The sequence below is a fragment of the Mesoplodon densirostris genome, chromosome 3 (genome assembly GCF_025265405.1).
Source record: "Mesoplodon densirostris isolate mMesDen1 chromosome 3, mMesDen1 primary haplotype, whole genome shotgun sequence".
Classification (NCBI taxonomy): domain Eukaryota; kingdom Metazoa; phylum Chordata; class Mammalia; order Artiodactyla; family Ziphiidae; genus Mesoplodon; species Mesoplodon densirostris.
Window position 1 is genome coordinate 31,407,872 of NC_082663.1, and position 19,102 is coordinate 31,426,973.

The following is a 19,102-nucleotide window of genomic DNA, read 5'->3' on the forward strand; positions in this document are numbered from 1 at the left end:
GGGATCTACTTTAAAATAATTCAGTAAAGAAAAAGAAAATAAGGCAGAGATTAAGTAAAGTTGGTAAAATTGTGAAAATGTTGAATGCAAATAAATTGTGTATGGGGGATTAGTTGTACTTGCTGTACTTTTGTGTATGTTTAGAAATGCTCACAATTAAATTAATAGGTGGGAATACATTCCCCCTAAATGACCTAACATTTAGATAAATGCAAATTACCTTTATCCTTAAAAAGGATTCCAATGAGGACAGCAAGAACCATTCATTTTCCACAGTGGCAAACATTTTTCTTTAAAGTAGGAATGTTTAATTTTAATTTAGGTCACTGGACTTCTTGAAATTACATGCAAAAATTTTATGTATGTGTCTTTATGCATTCTTTGAAGGTGGGGAGAAAGAGTTTTGATCAGATTCCCAAAGGGATCTGTAGCCCAAATAAAGGTTACAATCTACTGTTTGAAAAATATTTTTGGTAAAGTAAGAGTTCATTCACATATCACAACAAAGTTCTCATATACTGTAATAACTTGTGGTTTTGATAATGAATCCCTCAAGTTATCATGCTTTAGTGCAATTTTCTCATAACACATTAATTTGATCATAACCTAAATGCTTCCCAAAATAATGATCATAACCTAAATGCTTCCCAAAATAATCTCCTTCTGAACCTAAGTGAAAGATTACAGCTCACTCAAAAGCAGACAAACTGGGCTTCCCTGGTGGTGCAGTGGTTGAGAGCCCGCCTGCCGATGCAGGGGACACGGGTTCGTGCCCGGCTCTGGGAAGATCCCACATGCCGCAGAGCAGCTGGGCCCGTGAGCCATGGCCGCTGAGCCTGCGCGTCCGGAGCCTGTGCTCCACAACGGGAGAGGCCACAACAGTGAGAGGCCCGCGTACCGCAAAAAAAAAAAAAAAGCAGACAAACTAAGCACAGAATTAACAGTACGATCTTAGGGGGAAAAGTATCCTACCTTCTGAAGTTCTCCTACAAGGGCAGTGAACTGATGTTCACAAAGAAGTTTCCATAAAGCCAGAGCCTGGTATGATTTTCGAACCAACTGCTGGATTGCCTGAAGTGAAACCTTTTCACTCAGTTGAGCCTCTAGTTACAAAACACAACTCATGAAGTTTTGAAAAATGACAGGTTAAGTTGTTTTAAGTAAAACACTTTATCTCAAATAACAACAACTACAGTTAAGGTTGAAATCCTCATTGTTCTCCTTCCTCCCCTCATAGGCAACCATGATCGTGAGTTGTTGAATTCAGTTTTATCCTCTCACTATATATAAGTGCTTCTGTGTGTACGCATACATAAACAGTAAAAATGTTGCTGTTTTTAGACAAGTTACACCATTGCTTTTTCTGCCCAGTTATATTTTCACAGGCTACCCATACTGATAAGTAAAAATCTAGTATCAATACATTTATTTTAATTGCTGAGTGTTCCATTATGTAAGTATACCACAATTAGGTCCATTTTCCACATGAAGGACATTTCTGTTGTTTCCAATGTTTTGCTACTACAACAATAATGCAATAAATATCCTTAAAAAAGGTCTCCTCAAAAACACAGTCAGGTTTTGCTATGACTGTTTTTCAAATTAAGATGCATTGGTGAATCATGAAATCAATTCAGTCAATCATGACAGATTTTTTTCCCCCTTAAAAAGGAAATAGAATGAAAAAGGAAAAAAAATATTAGAGTTTAAACTAGGTATAGTTATTTCTTAAAATTTTGTTGTGTGTACATGCTTTTAAACATCTGGGTCATAATATAAAAATTATTACTTATTGTGGGAAAAACGTCTGGTAAAGACTGTTCCTGAATATATACCTAGAAGTGAAACTGCTGGCTTTGAATGCATATGCATTTTTAGCTTTTAATATATATGATCAAATTGCTCTCCAAAGTGGTTATTTCAGTGCATACTGTCAGCAATTTGAATGCTCCCCTTTGTATAAATCCTTACCAATGCTTGTATTTTGTCAAGTTTACTTGAAAAGAAGCACTGAAAGAAGAATTTACAAAATAGTGCACAGAAAACTAGGTCCAGCAGGAAGGAAAGGAAGTACGTTGGAACAAAAGTAAATAGCTGAGTCTTAACTAGCAAAGTTCTATCAGCCTGAATAACTGGCTCAAACAACAGAAGGCAAAAGAACTTAAAACAAACCCTGAATGGCAGGCAAAATTTAAACAATATTTTATTACTATGCCAATTCACATCTGGAATAATTATTGGTTATAAGAACTTTTCAGTTCCCTTGCTATTTCCTTAGGTGTTACTTTTTTATAATAAATAAAAAAACACAACCTAACATTTGATTCACATTTTTAACTCTCCAAGAAATACCACTTCACACACATTAGGATAGAAATGTTTTTAAAAAAAAAGAAAAAGAAAAATTATTGGTGACAATGTGGAGGAATTGGAGTATTTTGTGTACTACCGGTGGAAATGTACCAATACAAGGGTATAGTTGCTATGGAAAAGTTATGGTGGCTCCTCAAAAAATTAAAAACAGAATTACACATAATCCAGCAATTACACTTCTGGATATATAATAAAACAATTAAAAGTAGGGACTCAAATTTCTATTGTACACCATGTTCATAGCAGGATTATTCACAGTACCCCAAAGATGAAGGCAACCTAAGTGTCCACCAGCAAATGAAAGGATAAGCAAAATGTGGTTGATACACACAATGGAGTACTATTCAGTCTCAGAAAGGAAGGAGATTCTGACACATGCCACTACACATGTGAACTCTGAAGACATTATATGCTAAGTGAAATAAGGCAGTCACAAAAAAACAAATACTATATGACTCCACTTACATGAGGTACACAGGGTAGTAAAATTCAAAGACAGGAAAAAAAAAAAGGTGACTGTCAGGGGCTGGGGGCAAGGGAAAACAGGGAGTTATTGTTTCATGGGTACAGAGTTTCAGACTAGAAAGATGAAAACATTCTGGAGATGGATAGTGGTGCTTTTTGCAATCACCATGCTACAGGACATCATGTGAACTTAACTTACTGAATGCCACTGAACTGTACACTTAGAAATGGTTAAAACGGTAAATTTTATGTTATGTATATTTTAGTACAATAAAAAAAATTCATTAGAAAAAGGTGTGTATTGGGGAATTCCCTGGTGGTCCAGTGGTTAGGACTCCTCACTTCCATTGCAGGGGCCCTGGGTCCGATCCCTTGTCGGGGAACTAAGATCCCACAGGCCACGGGATGCAGCTCCCCCACTGCCCCCAAAAAAAGTTAAAAAAAAAAAAGTGTGTATCATGTTTTCTGGTGGAAGAAATGAAAACCTTTTATGAGCTGAAAGTTGTGGAAATACATGATGTCCATATCATCTTACTTTTCAAATCACACTAATATTATTTTAATAAAAATATTTGTTACCACAAATGATCTTATCAAGAGATGTCCACTGTTTTCTATTCACCTAATAAAACTCTTTACTGGGGTCATGTACATTTAACTGATCAGAAGCAATAATTTACCATGAAACTTCCTCTGCAGCTCCTGTTGCATTTGCTGGGTATTTCCATTTTCAGGGCGCATGAATCCTGTCAGCCTCTGCTGCACTTTGGCAGTAGTACTGAAACAAAAATTCCAGAAAGTATATTCATAGGGTTGTGCAACTATCACCACAACTTAATTTTAGAACATTTTTACTCACTTTCCATTAGCAGTCAATTCTCATTTCCCCCGCCCTACCCTAAGCAACAGCTAATCTACTTTCTGATTCTATAAATTTGCCTATTCTGCATATAATGAACTGGAATATGTTGTAAATATTCTTTTCCTCTGTAGATTAGTGAAATAATCACTGACAAATCAATACAACAATTTACACCTGGAGCATTTTAATCTCTCAGATGCTTAAATTTTCACTGAGAGTAAATGGTTAATAACAATAGCTTCCATTTATCAAACACTTGCTCTCTGTCCCCACCAATGATTTAACGTAATACAACAACTCTATAAGGTACGTATTATTAAGAATACCATTTTACAGATACGAAAACTTCAGGACAAAAGTGAAAAGCAAAGAACCTGCTGTCAGGAAATACTGGTCACTGAGAGATATGAGCTAATAAAAGCATTTGGTACTCATTTGGTGAAGAATCTGATTATTTCAGCTCTTAATGCAACTTCAGGGATGCAAAGAAAAGAATGATGAACTTAAACAAAAAATCTATATGCAAAACAGAAACAGACTCACAGGCATAGAAAACAAACTAGTGGTTACTAAGTGGGAGAGAGAAGAGGGGAGGGGCAAATTACAGGTATGAGATTAAGAGATACAAAATACTATGTAAAAATTAGATAAGCAAAAAGGATGTACTGTATAGCACAGGGAATTACAGCCATTATTTTGTAATAACTTCCAATGGAGTATAATCTGTAAAAATACTGAATCACAATGCTGTACACCTGAAACCAATATAATACTGTAAATGGACTATATTTCCATTTAAAATAAAAAAGAGGGGGCTTCCCTGGTGGCGCAGTGGTTGAGAGTCCGCCTGCTGATGCAGGGGACATGGGTTCGTGCCCCAGTCCGGGAGGATTCCACATGCTGCGGAGTGGCTGGGCCCATGAGCCATGGCCGCGGAGCCTGCGCATCTGGAGCCTGTGCTCCGCGACGGGAGAGGCCACAACAGTGAGAGCCCGCGTACAGCAATCAATCAATCAATCAATCAATCAATCAATCAATAAATAAATAAAAAAAAAGAGGGACTTCCCTGGCAGTCCAGTGGTTAAGACTCCATGCAGGGAGCACGGGTTCGATCCCTGATCGGGGAACTAAGATCCTGCAAGCCATGGAGCATGGCAAAAAAAAAAAAAGTATGACTACTGAAGCTATAATAGGTACACTGTCGGATGAAGTTCATAAGTGAATATGTCAATGTTGTTAGAAAACAAAATTTTTAGGGTAAAAGCAATACAACTATACTATAAAAGAAACTGAGCAAATTCCCTTTAACCTTAAATCTGAACTGAAAAACAATACAAACTCATAATTTTGTTTTACTAAAAAAAAATAAAAAACAAAACAACATACAGCATGACCAGTAGGAATTAATACCTCTAGCTGTAGTCTCTAATACCCTTTCCTACCAAAAGAAACCAGGGCTCCCTAGAGAAATGGCCAAATCCAGTTCTAGGGCAAGAATTGTACCAAATGAGCCTGAAATGTCCTGTCATGCTAGAAAGCAAAGACGCTACCAAATACTATCAAAAAGGACTCCGGAGCAGTTAGAAGAAGCAAGAGGTTGGGATAATTTTCCATTGAAAAAACAACCTGCAATGGATTGAAACACATTAAATACGTTTGAAACCAGATCCACATAATGATACTAAATAAAAAACTCAACTGATGGTGCTGGCCAAGATGGAGTAAGCCTGTTACAGTCTCTCTCACTGACTACAAGTGGGAACTTTGGACACTATACGAAAAGCAACTATTCACCTGAGGACTCTAATAGCACACAGATTGATGAGGGGAAGTCAAAACTCGAATGATAATCCATATGGAGGTGAGTATACTGGGTTCCCCCCCACTCCTTTATCTTCAGGCTTTGTCCAAAGGTGAACTGAGTCTCCAAACAGTATGGTGAGGGCTTCCCTGGTGGCACAGTGGTTGAGAGTCCGCCTGCCGATTCAGGGGACACGGGTTCGTGCCCCGGTCCGGGAGGATCCCACATGCCGCGGAGCGGCTAGGCCTGTGAGCCATGGCCGCTGAGCCTGCGCGCCCGGAGCCTACGCTCCACAACGGGACAGGCCACAACAGTGAGAGCCCCGCGTACCACACACACACACAAAAAAACAAACCAGTATGGTGAGTAAAACTCCCAAGGAACATTCAGCAACGTCTGGAGACATTTTGAGTCATAACTGGGGAGAGCTACTGGTATCTAGTAGGCAGAGGCCGAGGATAATCCTAAACATCCTACAATGCACAAGACAGCCCCCAGCACAAAGAATTATCTAGTCTACAATGTCTACAGTGCCAAGGTTGAGAAACACTGGAGCAGAAGAACTGAGAAAAGGGGGCCGTGTGGTCCAAAAAGTCTGGAGGGAATCAGTTATCTCTCTTGATGCTTTGCCCCAAAGGCACCACCACTTCTGCAAAGCTGTATGACAAGACAGTGAAAACTGAGAGAAAACACCGACATTCTATCCAGAGGACCAGTAAAAGAGGCCTCTGGGACCTAGGGAATATATGGGAAATCAGAGCAAGAAGAGGCTGGAGGAGGAGATCCCCTAATTCTGAGGAAGATGAACACAGCTTCTGGGCTCACCTCCCAGGCTGTATGTGCATGGAACATACCCAAAGAAGCAAAGCAAAGATAGTAAGTCTCTGAAGACCACACACTGTATGATTCCATTTATATGAAATGTCAAGAACATGTATATCTACAGAGATAGAACACATTAGTAATTGTTTGGGGCTGAAGGGTAGAAATGGGGAGTGAGTGCAAATGAACAAGATGGATGTGGTCTAAAAATGGATTGTTATCATGACTGAAGAAATTCTATATATTTACTAAATCACTGAACTGATTTAAAACAAGTGAATTTTATGGTATGTAAGTTTTATCTCAAAAAGCTATTTAAAAATTCCCATACTCAGTGAGACTAATGTTGTGAGGGTTGGTTGAAATTAGGAAATCTCTTAATAAAGGTAAGGAAAAAAATTATACAATCATCTCTATAAGATGTAGACAATACATTTGACATACTTCAATACTCACTTTATAAAAATACTCAGTAAAATTGAAATGGATGGATACTTTCTTATCATGTTAAACTATATCTAGGCATCTTCTTTAGTGGGGAAACACTACACACTTTCCCATTAAAGTCAGGAATAAGGGCAGGATGCGCACCATTATCTCCACTCTTTAACACTATGTTGGAGATATTAGCCTATGCAGACAGGAGAAAGCAACTAGAGTTATAAAGAAAATGGTAGAACTATCTCTATTTGTAGATGACAGGATGACATATTTGAAAAATCCAAAAAACTCAATGAAAAAAAACTACTAAAAACAGTAAAGAGAAATTAGCAAAGCAGTAGGTTACAAAATCGAAGGTTATAATTGAGGCTATAATTGTAAATTCAATAAACTGCTTAGAAACTATTAACAGAAGAATATAATGGTGGAAAAGAAAAAGAAAAAAACCCACTTTCCAACTAAAATTCCAGCTATGTAGGAAGAAGGACAGTGGTAGAGGGCAGGGGAAGGAGGTAAGATAACAGATTCTGTTCAATTATTAATGATGACTGGGATGTATATTTTTCAGAATTTAAAACTATCAGAAGAAGAAAAGTCATACATAAAACTTTTAAATCAATCCAGTAAAATGGAAGGGGAGAAAAAAACCCAAACAAACCCAAAACCACAACAAAGCCCACAAGTTCAGGATGGTAAGAAATAGATCAAACATTTAATTAACCCCAACAAAATGAGATGGGTTTAAAAAGACAAAGATTCTTAAACTGAATTAAAAAGTGGCAGGGGCTAGAAATCAATATATACATGTTAAGATACACTTAAAGGAGTTCTGAAGGCTAAAAATAATTGGTATAACCTTCTCAGGGGACAACCAAATACTACATACCAACATTTTTAAAAGCTCTTATATCCCAATATTTTACTTCTAAAGAAATTCATCTGAATATTACTGAACAAGTACACAAACATGTATAAAGAATACTCACTGAACCCTGTTTATACCATCAAGAAGTAGAAACAACCTAATTACGCATAGAGTTATGCCACTAATTGCTTGAATATAATGGAATAACATGCAGCCAATACAAACAAAATTTATTCTATTGATTTGGAATGCTCTAAAGAATATAATGAATGTAAACAATGTTTCACAAAAAGTATGCCTACTTAGATCCTATTTTTACAGTGGACTACTACTCAGCCATAAAAAAGAATGAAATTCTGTCATCTGCAGCAACATGTATGGACTTGCAGAGCATTATGCTAAGTGAAATAAATCAGAGAAAGACAAATACTGCATGATATCACTTATATGTGGAATCTAAAAAATACACAAGCTGGTGGATATAACAAAAAAGAAGCAGACTCACAGATATAGAGAACAAACAAGTGGTCACCAGTGGGGAGGGGGTGGGGGGGTGGGCAATATAAGGGTAGGGGAGTGAGAGGTACAAACTTCTCGGTATAAGACAGGCTATGAGGATGTATTGTAAAACACAAGAAATATAGCCAATTATTTTTTAATAACTGTAAATGGAGTATAAGTTTTAAAAATTGTATTAAAAAAGAAATGTAGGGGCTTCCCTGGTGGCACAGTGGTTGAGAGTCAGCCTGCTAATGCAGGGGACACAGGTTCGAGCCCTGGTCTGGGAGGATCCCACATGCCGCGGAGCAACTAGGCCCGTGAGCCACAACGACTAAACCTGCGTGTCTGGAGCCTGTGCTCCACAACAAGACAGGCCACGATAGTGTGAGGCCCGCGCACTGCGATGAAAACTGGCCCCCATTTGCCACAACTAGAGAAAGCCCTCGCACAGAAACGAAGACCCAACATAGCAAAAATAAATAAATAATTTAATAAACTCCTACCCCCAACATCTAAAAAAAAAAAAAGAAATGTATATTCATATATGAATATACATTCATATACATATGTGTAAATTCACATATTCATGTATGTTCACATATGATTTGAAAGTTTATATTGTCATACTTCAAATTAATTCATCAGGGGAGTGATGTGAATTTTTTTTTTTTTTTTTTTTTTTTTTTTTTTTTTTTTGCAGTATGTGGGCCTCTCACTGCTGTGGTCTCTCCCATTGCGGAGCACAGGCTCCGGACGCGCAGGCTCAGCAGCCATGGCTCACGGGCCCAGCCGCTCCAGGGCATGTGGGATCTTCCTGGACCGGGGCACGAACCCATGTCCCCTGCATCGGCAGGCGGACTCTCAACCACTGCGCCACCAGGGAAGCCCTGATGTGAATTTTTTACAAGTCCATATTACTTTTATAACAACAGCAACAAAAAATGTTCATCCTAAACATGTGTCCACACAAAAATTTTTACAGGAATGTGCATATCAGCATTATTCATAATAGCCAAAAAGCTGAAACACAACATTGTAAATCAACTATACTTCAATAAAAAACAAAAAATCAATTTAAAAAAAGAAAAAGAAAAAAAGGTGAAACAAGACAAATGTGCATCAAACGATGAACTGAAAAATGAAACCAAGTACTGATATACACTACAATATATGAACATGAAAATATTATGCTAAGAGAAAAGCCAGAAACAAAAGGCCACATACTGTGTATCTGCATTTACATAAAAGATCCAAAATATGGCAGATCCATAGAAACAGAGAGTGGATTAGTATTTGCCAGGGACTAGGGGAAAGACAACTTTGCAGTGTTACCGACTGAATGTTTGTGTCCCACCAAATTCATAGTAATCCCCAAAGCGATGGTATTTTTGGAGGTATGGCCTTTGGGAGGTAATTAAGTTTAGGTGAGCTCATGAAGGTGGAAACCCATGATAAGATTATTACCCTTCTAAGAAAAAACCAGAGGACTTGCTGTCTGCTTTTCTCTCTGCCATGTAAGGACACAAAAAGAAAGCAGCTGTCTGCAAACCAGGAAGAAGGTCCTCACCAGAACTTGACCGTGCTGGCACCCTATCTCAGACTTCCAGCCTCCAGAACTACGAAAAATAAATGTTTGTTGTCTAAGCCAGTCAGTTTATGGTATCTTTGTTATTTCAGCTTGAATTAAGACATGGAGTGACTGCTAATGGGCATAGGGTTTCTTTTTGGTGTGATGCAAATGTTCTGGAACTAGATAGTGGTGATGATAGTTTAACCTTATGAATATATTAAAAACCATGAAACTTTTTAAAAGGATGAATTTTATAACATGTAAATTAAATCTCAGAAAAAAAAAGGGAAATAAATCTTATTTATTCCTACTTTGGATTTCCTAATGGTCCTCCTGTAAACTGGGAGTTTCTGTCTAGAAATTCTTGCAAACCTTTCAGTTCTTGTAGCACTGACTCCAGCAGCTGGGAAGGAACACTACTTTCAATCTGAAAGAAGGGAAATATTTTCAAACATTTAAAAACAATGAAAAAAAAGTTTCTATAAAAAACACATATGCTGTATACCCATAATTGAACATGAAGTTTTAATTCTGAGGTACCCTATCTTCATAAACAGTAAAGTTATTTCTTTTATCAATTTATACTTGGTGACCAGAATAAAGGGATAGACACCCACATCCCTCCACCCCCTGCTGCTCTGGTTTTAATGAGGTATAATTTACAGACAGTAAAATACACAAATCTTAAGTGAATACCTTGATAACTTTTTACATCTTTATATAGTCACCACCCAGATCACAACATAGGGTATTTCCAACACCCAAAAAAGTTCCCTATTGCCCCTTTTCTAGTCATTAGTCATTCTACCTCCTAGGTAACCGACCACTTTTCTTACCTCTATCATAGAATATAGACTGGTTTTGCCTGTTCGAAATGCACACAAATGGAATCACATACTATGTTAAGTAAATACATTCTGATTCTGAGAAACTTTAAAATTTAGAACTTTAAAATAGAGTATCAGAGTTAAGAAGATATTTAGTATCTTTCCATTTTAAAAAGAAAAAAAAGCTTAAAATAAACTGCATGCATACTTCACATTAAAAAAAACCCCTTAATACCTGAATTTATGATAGTACAAATTTCTGTGTTTCTTAAAGCACTCTGGAAAGTACGCCAATACATGGAAATTAGTGCTAGGTTCTTGGAGTTTGGGGGCATATAAGCAAAACATTAAATTGTAACTTTGAGCAATATTAAGTATTAGGACTGATTCTATTTAGCCCTCATAACAATGTTATGAGGGAGATACATTCTCATTTTACTGTGAGATATCAGGCTCTGAAATGTTAAGAAATTTACTCATCATTAGTAAGTGACAGAGCTGAGATGTAACTCAGGGGGTGAACAGTTTACTAGATGAGGACACAACCATGTATACAAAGGAATAATCATTGCATGTTGTTTATAACATCAAGAAATATGAAACAATCTACTTCTCCATTAATAACATAAACTGGCTCCACAGAGATAATGGAATACTGTTATTTATATAACGCACTTACTGCAGTGATCTCTCTGTTGCCACTCTTGAATACTCTCTCCACAACTAAACTAGCATCCCAGATGTTTCTGGAACAAAAAATGTTTTAATGATTGTGCTGTAGATGAATAAAAACAATTACAATAAGTAGTAAATTCCTTTCTATGTGTTTATTTAGTTTTTAAAGTGTAGCAATGACTTAACATTTTACTAAGTTATCTGAAAGAACCAAAAAAAAAAACAGGAAAATTTCCAAACCTGACAGATCTAAGTCATTTCACATAATGAAATACTGTTGGAGAAAAATCAAAGACCCTGGGTAATAAATTGTAAACAAGGAAGCTTATAAATTGAGTTCTGCACTGTTTCCCATTTCTATGCAAATGATTCATATGAAAGCATACATCTCAATTCTAAGAAAAATACACACCAGACATGATAATTAAGTGGATCTGGTAGAATGATTGAAAAATGGCTGTAATTCTTTATCCCTCCCTACACCTATCCTCTTTACAATATGACTCTGATGCCTCCCTTATAACGAGGAGTCCATTTCCCACCTTTTGAATCTGGGCTGGCTTGGAGATGTCCCCCTGCCAAGTAAGTCAGGCAGAAGTGATAGTAGACCAATTCTGAGCCCAGGCATCCTGAGGCTCTGCAAGTTTCTACTCTCTTTCATGTAACCTTGCCACCACCAAGTCTATGATCCCTGACTAGCGTGCTAGAGGATGAGAGACCATGTGGAGAACAATCCAGCTGTCCCAGCTGAGGCCATTCTAGACCAACACACAAACATAACCCTAAACATGTGAGAGTCCAGCAAGAGTGACAGAACTCTCTTCAACCTCAATGCTGATTTCAAATGCACTGTGCACCTAGCCAAGACCAGAACTGCCTAACTGACTTGCAGACACATGTCACTGAGTTATGCGGTGGTTTGTTACACTACACATATTAGTATATGTAGATATATTTTGAAGATATATATACATATATAAAACACAGTAACAAATATAGATGGTTAGATAATAAAAAAGCTGAATGACAGAAAACAATCTTATTAATGGACAAGTGAGCTTAAACTATAAGTAAAATTTAGTAGGGACAAATGATGTCCCAAATTTAAAGTTAAAAATGTTCAACTATACATAATAGAACAAGGTAAGCAATAGTTCATTATCCCATGAAAAACTTACCCCATGATTCGAGAAAAGTAAATGCAAATACCATTGTGTTTTCCAGAGTACACAATCTCTGGTCCAGCCATACAACTCATACTTGTGGCCTGAGTTGCTGGATTTCCCACAGTACACACTGGAGTTGACATAGCAGGAGGATGAACACCTTGTACACACGTAAGAAAAACAAATCTTAAAATTTAACCTTAAATATTCAGAATTCTCAATAACCCAAGTCAGTTGTCCCTAGACCCATAGGTAAAAACAATTACAGAAGTACTGAAATAAATAGTTATTTAATTTGGTTTTCCTCGATAAGAAGAGAGATTTAGACTTGGAGAGGAACTCCCAAGTTGGCTTTCAAGCGTGGGCAATGCAGGATGAAAAGGAAAGCAAACTTGCAATCACTGCACCTTAATGCTGGGAGTAAAACAGGACTAATTATACAGTTCAGGGCTGGTAATTAAGGTCCTGATACTCAAAAAGGGGGCTTTCCAGGTCCACTAAGTAAAGGCATTCATGGTCAAACGCCAATACTTGCTTGGATGCCACTTCTATTAAACTACATTATTTTCAGGGGAATAGGACAGGTTGATCTTTCCCACTCTAAGCATTAAGAATAATAATTCACAATGTTAGCTTCTCAAAAAGAATAGTAGTAGCAACCTAAAACAAAGAAAAGAGGTACCTTGAGATGGTGTTCCCAAAAAGGATGGATTCAGGTATGTACTACCACTAGGAACCAGAGAACCTAAAAAGAAAGAAGAATATAAAGATTTATAAAATTATCACCCAATTTTTTGGCATCTGATCAAAATTAGACACAGAAACTGGTTCTAAGCGTAAGAGTGAGGAGTGGCACCACCCATAATATATTCAAGAGTTAGGGACTCATTCCCCAGCAACTTTCTAACAATCCCACTTTGGAAAACACTGAGGTGGGAGCTTGTTATTAAACCACTCAACTCTTTCCTTTTGGTTAAACCACTCAACTCTTTCCTACTGGTTATATCTTATTTTGTTTCCCAGTACACACTAAAGATTCAATATTAATATATCATAACACTAAGAGTCAGACATCTATAGAATTATTCCCTAATAATGCAGGAGCAGTAAAGAAAATACAATGAAGTTTTTTATCCATTAAAATATGCTACAAAGCTTCTAAAATTCAACTCTATTAGAAATAGTTTCATTTCAATGTTTCATACTCACCAGAGTAGACAGGAGACCCCAGGATGGGACCAACATTACTCGGAGTGGGGAGAGTGGCTGGAAATCTCATCTGTGCTTCACCACCATACCTATTTTTATGACAACAGGGGCTGAGTTTATTCAGTGAAACTATACACCTTAAAAGCTAGAACTGTTTCAAGTCCTGCTTAGCTGCAAAATAAATGCTTTAAACACTAGAGACTTTCCTGGTGGCGCAGTGTTAAGAATCGGCCTGTCAATGCAGGGGACATGGGTTCAATCCCTGGTCCAGGAAGATCCCACACGTCACAGAGCAACTAAGCCCGTGCACCACAAGTACTGAGCCTGCGCTCTAAAGCCAGCAAGCCACGACTACTGAGCCCGAGCGCCACAACTACTGAAGCCCACGCGCCTACAGCCCATGCTCTGCAACAAGAGAAGCCACTGCAATGAGAAGCCTGTGCACCTCAATGAAGAGTAGTCCCCTTTCGCTGTAACTAGAGAAAGCCTGCATGCAGCAACAAAGACCCGACGCAGCCATAAATAAATAAATAAATAAATATTAAAAAAAATTAGAGACTTTAAATGCATTGTGTAGACAGTGAAATATACACAGATACATAATAAAATACTTATTTAGTAAATGTTGACTTCAAATTGCTAACAAGAAGAATCATAAGGGACTCTGGCAATTTCTAAAAGAGTCTGTAATGCATAGAATGTATTTAATAAGTATATGGTACTGTAATTTTCATACTAGATTATGGTTAGACCACTCAAAAAATTCTTTTAAACAAAATTGCATTTTAAATTTATTCTTAGCTAAATATTTTCCAAATAATATCTCTTTGATACCAAGTTTTCTTAAAGTGACTCAATCTCTCAATGCAAATGATACACATAAAGCACAACTGGTAGTGTTTGAAGAAGTAGAAAAGATAGATGAGATAATAACTGAGGTAGAAGACTAGACAAAAGAAGTTGGAGAAGAGAATCCAGAGAAAGAGTAACAATGCGTAAATTATGCTAATCTAGTTGCTTCCAGTAGTATTATCACCTTTCCAATTTAAATTTTACTAAGTTGCCTATATAGTTGCTCAACTGTTTTGCAAACCCTTAAACAACCACATTAGCCAATACAACCATTAAAAAAAGTGGCCAAGAACAAAAGGAAAATGATATATACCTGAAGAAAGCCCGAGTGGCCCAAGCAGATACTTCTCTGTCACAGGCAGCAGTGGAACAAGCAAGAATAAGGCAAGTTGCACAGGCCTGGTCTTCCTGTAAAAAAAGAGTATCTTTCCTTATGTAAAACATAAACATTTCAAAAGTTTTGTTTACTTCTGTATCCAATGTTTAAACCCATGCCTAGCACAGAGCAGGTACTTGATAAATAATTGCTGAATGAATGAAATCAGCTGGTATGAAAAAGGAGAAGTAAACACTATTGGTTTTAAAGTTTATCATAGGCGCTGTTATTAAAGGATGTTCTCTTTTTCTTTTTATCTAGATTCTACTTTAGTATCTGGTTTAGTCCCCCACTACCCCGGGTTTTTTTCTCATGGTGTTTTAACCTTTTAGAAAATAACAATAATAGCTAACATTTATTAAGTACTTGTCATGTGCCAGGCACTACTTTAAGAGTTTAGAGCATATTAATCCTCACTCCACATATTATAATTTAATACACATTTTACACATGAGGAAATGGAAGCTCAGAGAATTCAAATAATCTACTCTGATGGAGGAGCTGTTAGTTTGAATTCGGAGTGTGTATATTTAACTTTGATCTGATACTCCTGATGTTAAACTAAGCATTCCCAGTTTTACCTCATCATTTCTAGTTGTGGCTTTAAAATACTAAAGTCCCCATCATTACTGCCTCAAGTTTTTTCCTCATGTCATTAAGCAAAAAAAAAAAAAGCAAAAAAAGTTTTTAATTAAAAAAGTTATTTATCTATAAATATCTTGTCCTTTTAATAAAAATACATTCATCATATAATTTGAACATCACACTCTTATTAGTACACTTTAATGATAAGAATTTATCAAAAACAGAACAAAAATCTGACCATTTACCATAAACCCTTATAGCATATTAATACTGCTCCCAAGTACCAGTACACATACAGTGATTAAGGCAAAGAAAGGAAGACTGGTATTAATCACAGTATTTTGATCCTAACTTACATAATATCATCACAATAAAAAAAAAGGTACAAATAATTACCTGATGTAATTTAAAGAATCTTTCAATCTCTTCTCCATCTCCACCCACATTACTCACAAGTAGATGTCTCAGTTGATCTACAGGTCTAAGTTTATGAAACATAAGACTCCCCTAAGAAGTTAAAAAAGAAAAAGGACGAATAATAGATTTATCAAGCATAGCTAGTAAGCAACTGACCTTGTTACCTTATTTAATAAAAGCAATGAAACAAAAAAATAACTTCAAGAATACGAAGTAAACTGGTCAAAAACATTTCAATTCCTAACCTATACTAGATCTATATATCCATGCAGAAAACTTAATAAGAGAACACTGCCCTTTCCCCCTAAAAAGTAAAGCAAAAGGGTGCAGGCTCTGTCAGACAGAAACACATTATAAACCTTTATCTTATGCATGGTATTAGCACATGAATAAAGAGTCAGATAAGTGGAACAAAACAAAGTTCTGATATAGGCTCAAGTAAGCACTAGAATTTAATATATGATAAAAGCTGCCCTCCAAACTAAAGGATCAAAGTTAGATTATTCATTAATCATGTTAGCACAAGTATGTCCCCTTAGGGAAAAAATGAAGCTGGATCCATACTCATACTTAAAACAGGATAAATTCCAAACAGACAGGACAAAATAAAATTGTAACAGTACTGGAAGCAACTCTGGGTGAATTATTTTATGAACTTCAGAGTGTGGACTTTTGTTTTTTAAACTTTAATAGAAATCCCCCCCCAAAACTGAATATTTCAACTACTTATAAACTTATCCACACGAGGAAAAAAAATCTCAGTAAACAAAATAAGATGGCAAACCAGGAAAAATGTTTGAGACTAAATCACAAAAAGTTAGTTTCCTTGACATATAAAGAGCCTCTATAAATAAAAAAGAAAAAGACAACTTAATAGAAAAGTGGATATAGAATAGGAACAGATAATTCACAGAAAAATAAACACTAGAACAGACAGTCAATCTCACTCTTAATAAGATGGCATATTGTACTTGCACAGGATGTAAGGAAACAAGCACTCAACATTCACTGATAGTGAATGTATGTATATATACAGGGAACCTGGCAACATCTATCAAATTGATAAATACACATACTTTTTGATCCAGCAGATGTAATTCTACAGCTTTACCCACACACAGGCAAAACGATATATGCATAAGGTTGCAGCATTATTATTTTTTATTTTTTTATTTTTTTGTGGTACGCGGGCCTCTCACTGTTGTGGCCTCTCCCGTTGTGGAGCACAGGCTCCGGATGCGCAGGCTCAGCGGCCATGGCTCACGGGCCTAGCCGCTCTGTGGCATGTGGGATCTTCCCGGACTGGGGCACGAACCCGTGTCCCCTGCAGCGGCAGGCAGACTCTCAACCACTGCGCCACCAGGGAAGCCCACAGCATCATTTTTAAAGGCAAAAGATGATCTATTAATAGGGGCCTAGTTAAATATGGTACATCCATATAAAGGAATGTCTTTCAAATATAAAATAGAATGAGAAAGTTCTTTATATATTACTATGTAAAGAAATCTAAAATGTATCTTTGAAACATAAAAAGCAAAGTATAAAACAGTGCACACAATATGCTATTGTTTGTTTATAAACATACTTGTATTGTTTGTATATTGATATCATAACATATCTCTGGAAAGATATAGATTCTGATGACATGGGTGTCTGTAGGGAGGGGACCCAAACCAGAAGGGAGATTTTATTGCGTATACCCCTCTGCTTACCAGTGGGATTTTGTCAATGCATTGCTACTCAAAAAATAAATATTAAAAAATTGTTTTTTTAACAAGTGAGGACTACATGATAAGAAATAAACATAGCTTGTTTTACTAATTTTATGCTGAATACTATTGATAGAAATGCTACGTTAGAAAAAGTATAATATCAATACTTTATAAACAGCAAGTTCTTGGGACTTCCCTGGTGGCGCAGTGGTTAAGAATCCGCCTGCCAATGCAGGGGACACAGTTTGAGCCCTGGTCCAGGAAGATCCCACATGCCGCGGAGAAACTACTGAGCCTGCACTCTAGAGCTCTAGAGCCTGCGAGCCACAACTACTGAGCCCACATGCCACAACTACTGAAGCCCGTGTGCCTAGAGCCCATGCTCCACAACAAAGAGAAGCCAACGCAATGAGAAGCCTGTGCACTGCAACGAACAGTAGTCCCCCCTTGCCACAACTAGAGAAGGCCCGCATTTTTGGTATTTATAAACTATTCCTTAAGAATATTTTAAGAATAAATATTCCTAAGTACTTAGGTAAACAACTCTATTAAGCAACTACTGCAGAATACTTTGACCAAAACGTTACATATGGCTTCTCTTCTTTTTCTCTCCACCTTAACAGATGATGTACATACCTGTGCTGAGAGGAGAACAAACTTCTTTGGAGGCAACATGTGCTGCTGTACAACAACTGGTGAGTCAGTTATGGGAATATGATCCTTATTTAAAGGTGTGATTATCTTATCTACTTTGAACTCATCTATTGCAGAAAGAGCCCAGGAATGACCATCAACACGAGTAGTCATCTATGTAGAAGAAATAAACGTTTTATACATATTATTAAAGTTACATGAGGCAAAACCTTCTAAAAAGAAAAAAAATACAATCTTTAAATAATGTAGGGTTTAACAGATTAATAATAATACATTAGCATGAATATGCTCAAAAGTCTGTATTTAATTTTCTAATGTCTATTCTTTTAATCAGGCAGCTTCTATGATAGTAAACCTTTTCATACCAGAAGACAAAGGCAAAATTTTCTTACAATAAACTATAAATAGTATTTACTAAAATTATAATTTTTTCAATAACTGAAGACTATACCTTCTATGCTCTTTCCAGGGTAAATTGATCTACATTGGTAGGTTCAGTGCTTAAATCTGCTGACATACAGTTTTTGTTTTCTTCTGAAGTTATATCTGCTTTCTAAACTAAGATATCTCTAAAAAAAAGTGTCTAGTCTTCTAAAATATTTTATTATAAAAAATTTTAAGCATTAATAAAATGTTGAAAGTACAATAAATGTCCATATGCCTGATACCTAGATTCAACAGTTGACAGCATTTTGCCCTATTTGCTTTCTTCTTTCTATATTTTTTCATTAATTGAACCATTTGAAAGTTATGAATATCATGTCACCACTAAATACTTTTGCATGCACCTCTTAAAAATAAGGATGTTTTCTAACATAACTGCTATACTATCCTAACATGTAAGAATATTAACATTTCTCTAATACAATCTAATGCCCAGTCAATACAGAATTTTTCCATTGACCTAATGTCTTTTACAGCTGTTTTTG

General features: G+C 36.5%; 1 protein-coding gene across 1 annotated transcript in view; it reads right to left on the reverse strand.

The window, feature by feature from the left end:
• Positions 1–19,102, reverse strand: part of NUP155 (nucleoporin 155) — a 64,362-nt gene that overhangs the window by 18,280 nt on the left and 26,980 nt on the right. The window contains exons 13-22 of the mRNA XM_060092818.1: positions 18,156–18,326; positions 15,787–15,897; positions 14,743–14,837; positions 13,578–13,666; positions 13,051–13,113; positions 12,381–12,528; positions 11,207–11,273; positions 10,012–10,127; positions 3,519–3,616; positions 973–1,103 (exon numbers count right to left, since the gene is read on the reverse strand). Coding sequence (XP_059948801.1) covers positions 973–1,103; positions 3,519–3,616; positions 10,012–10,127; positions 11,207–11,273; positions 12,381–12,528; positions 13,051–13,113; positions 13,578–13,666; positions 14,743–14,837; positions 15,787–15,897; positions 18,156–18,326 — 1,089 coding nt within the window. The remainder of the gene's footprint in view (positions 1–972; positions 1,104–3,518; positions 3,617–10,011; positions 10,128–11,206; positions 11,274–12,380; positions 12,529–13,050; positions 13,114–13,577; positions 13,667–14,742; positions 14,838–15,786; positions 15,898–18,155; positions 18,327–19,102) is intronic.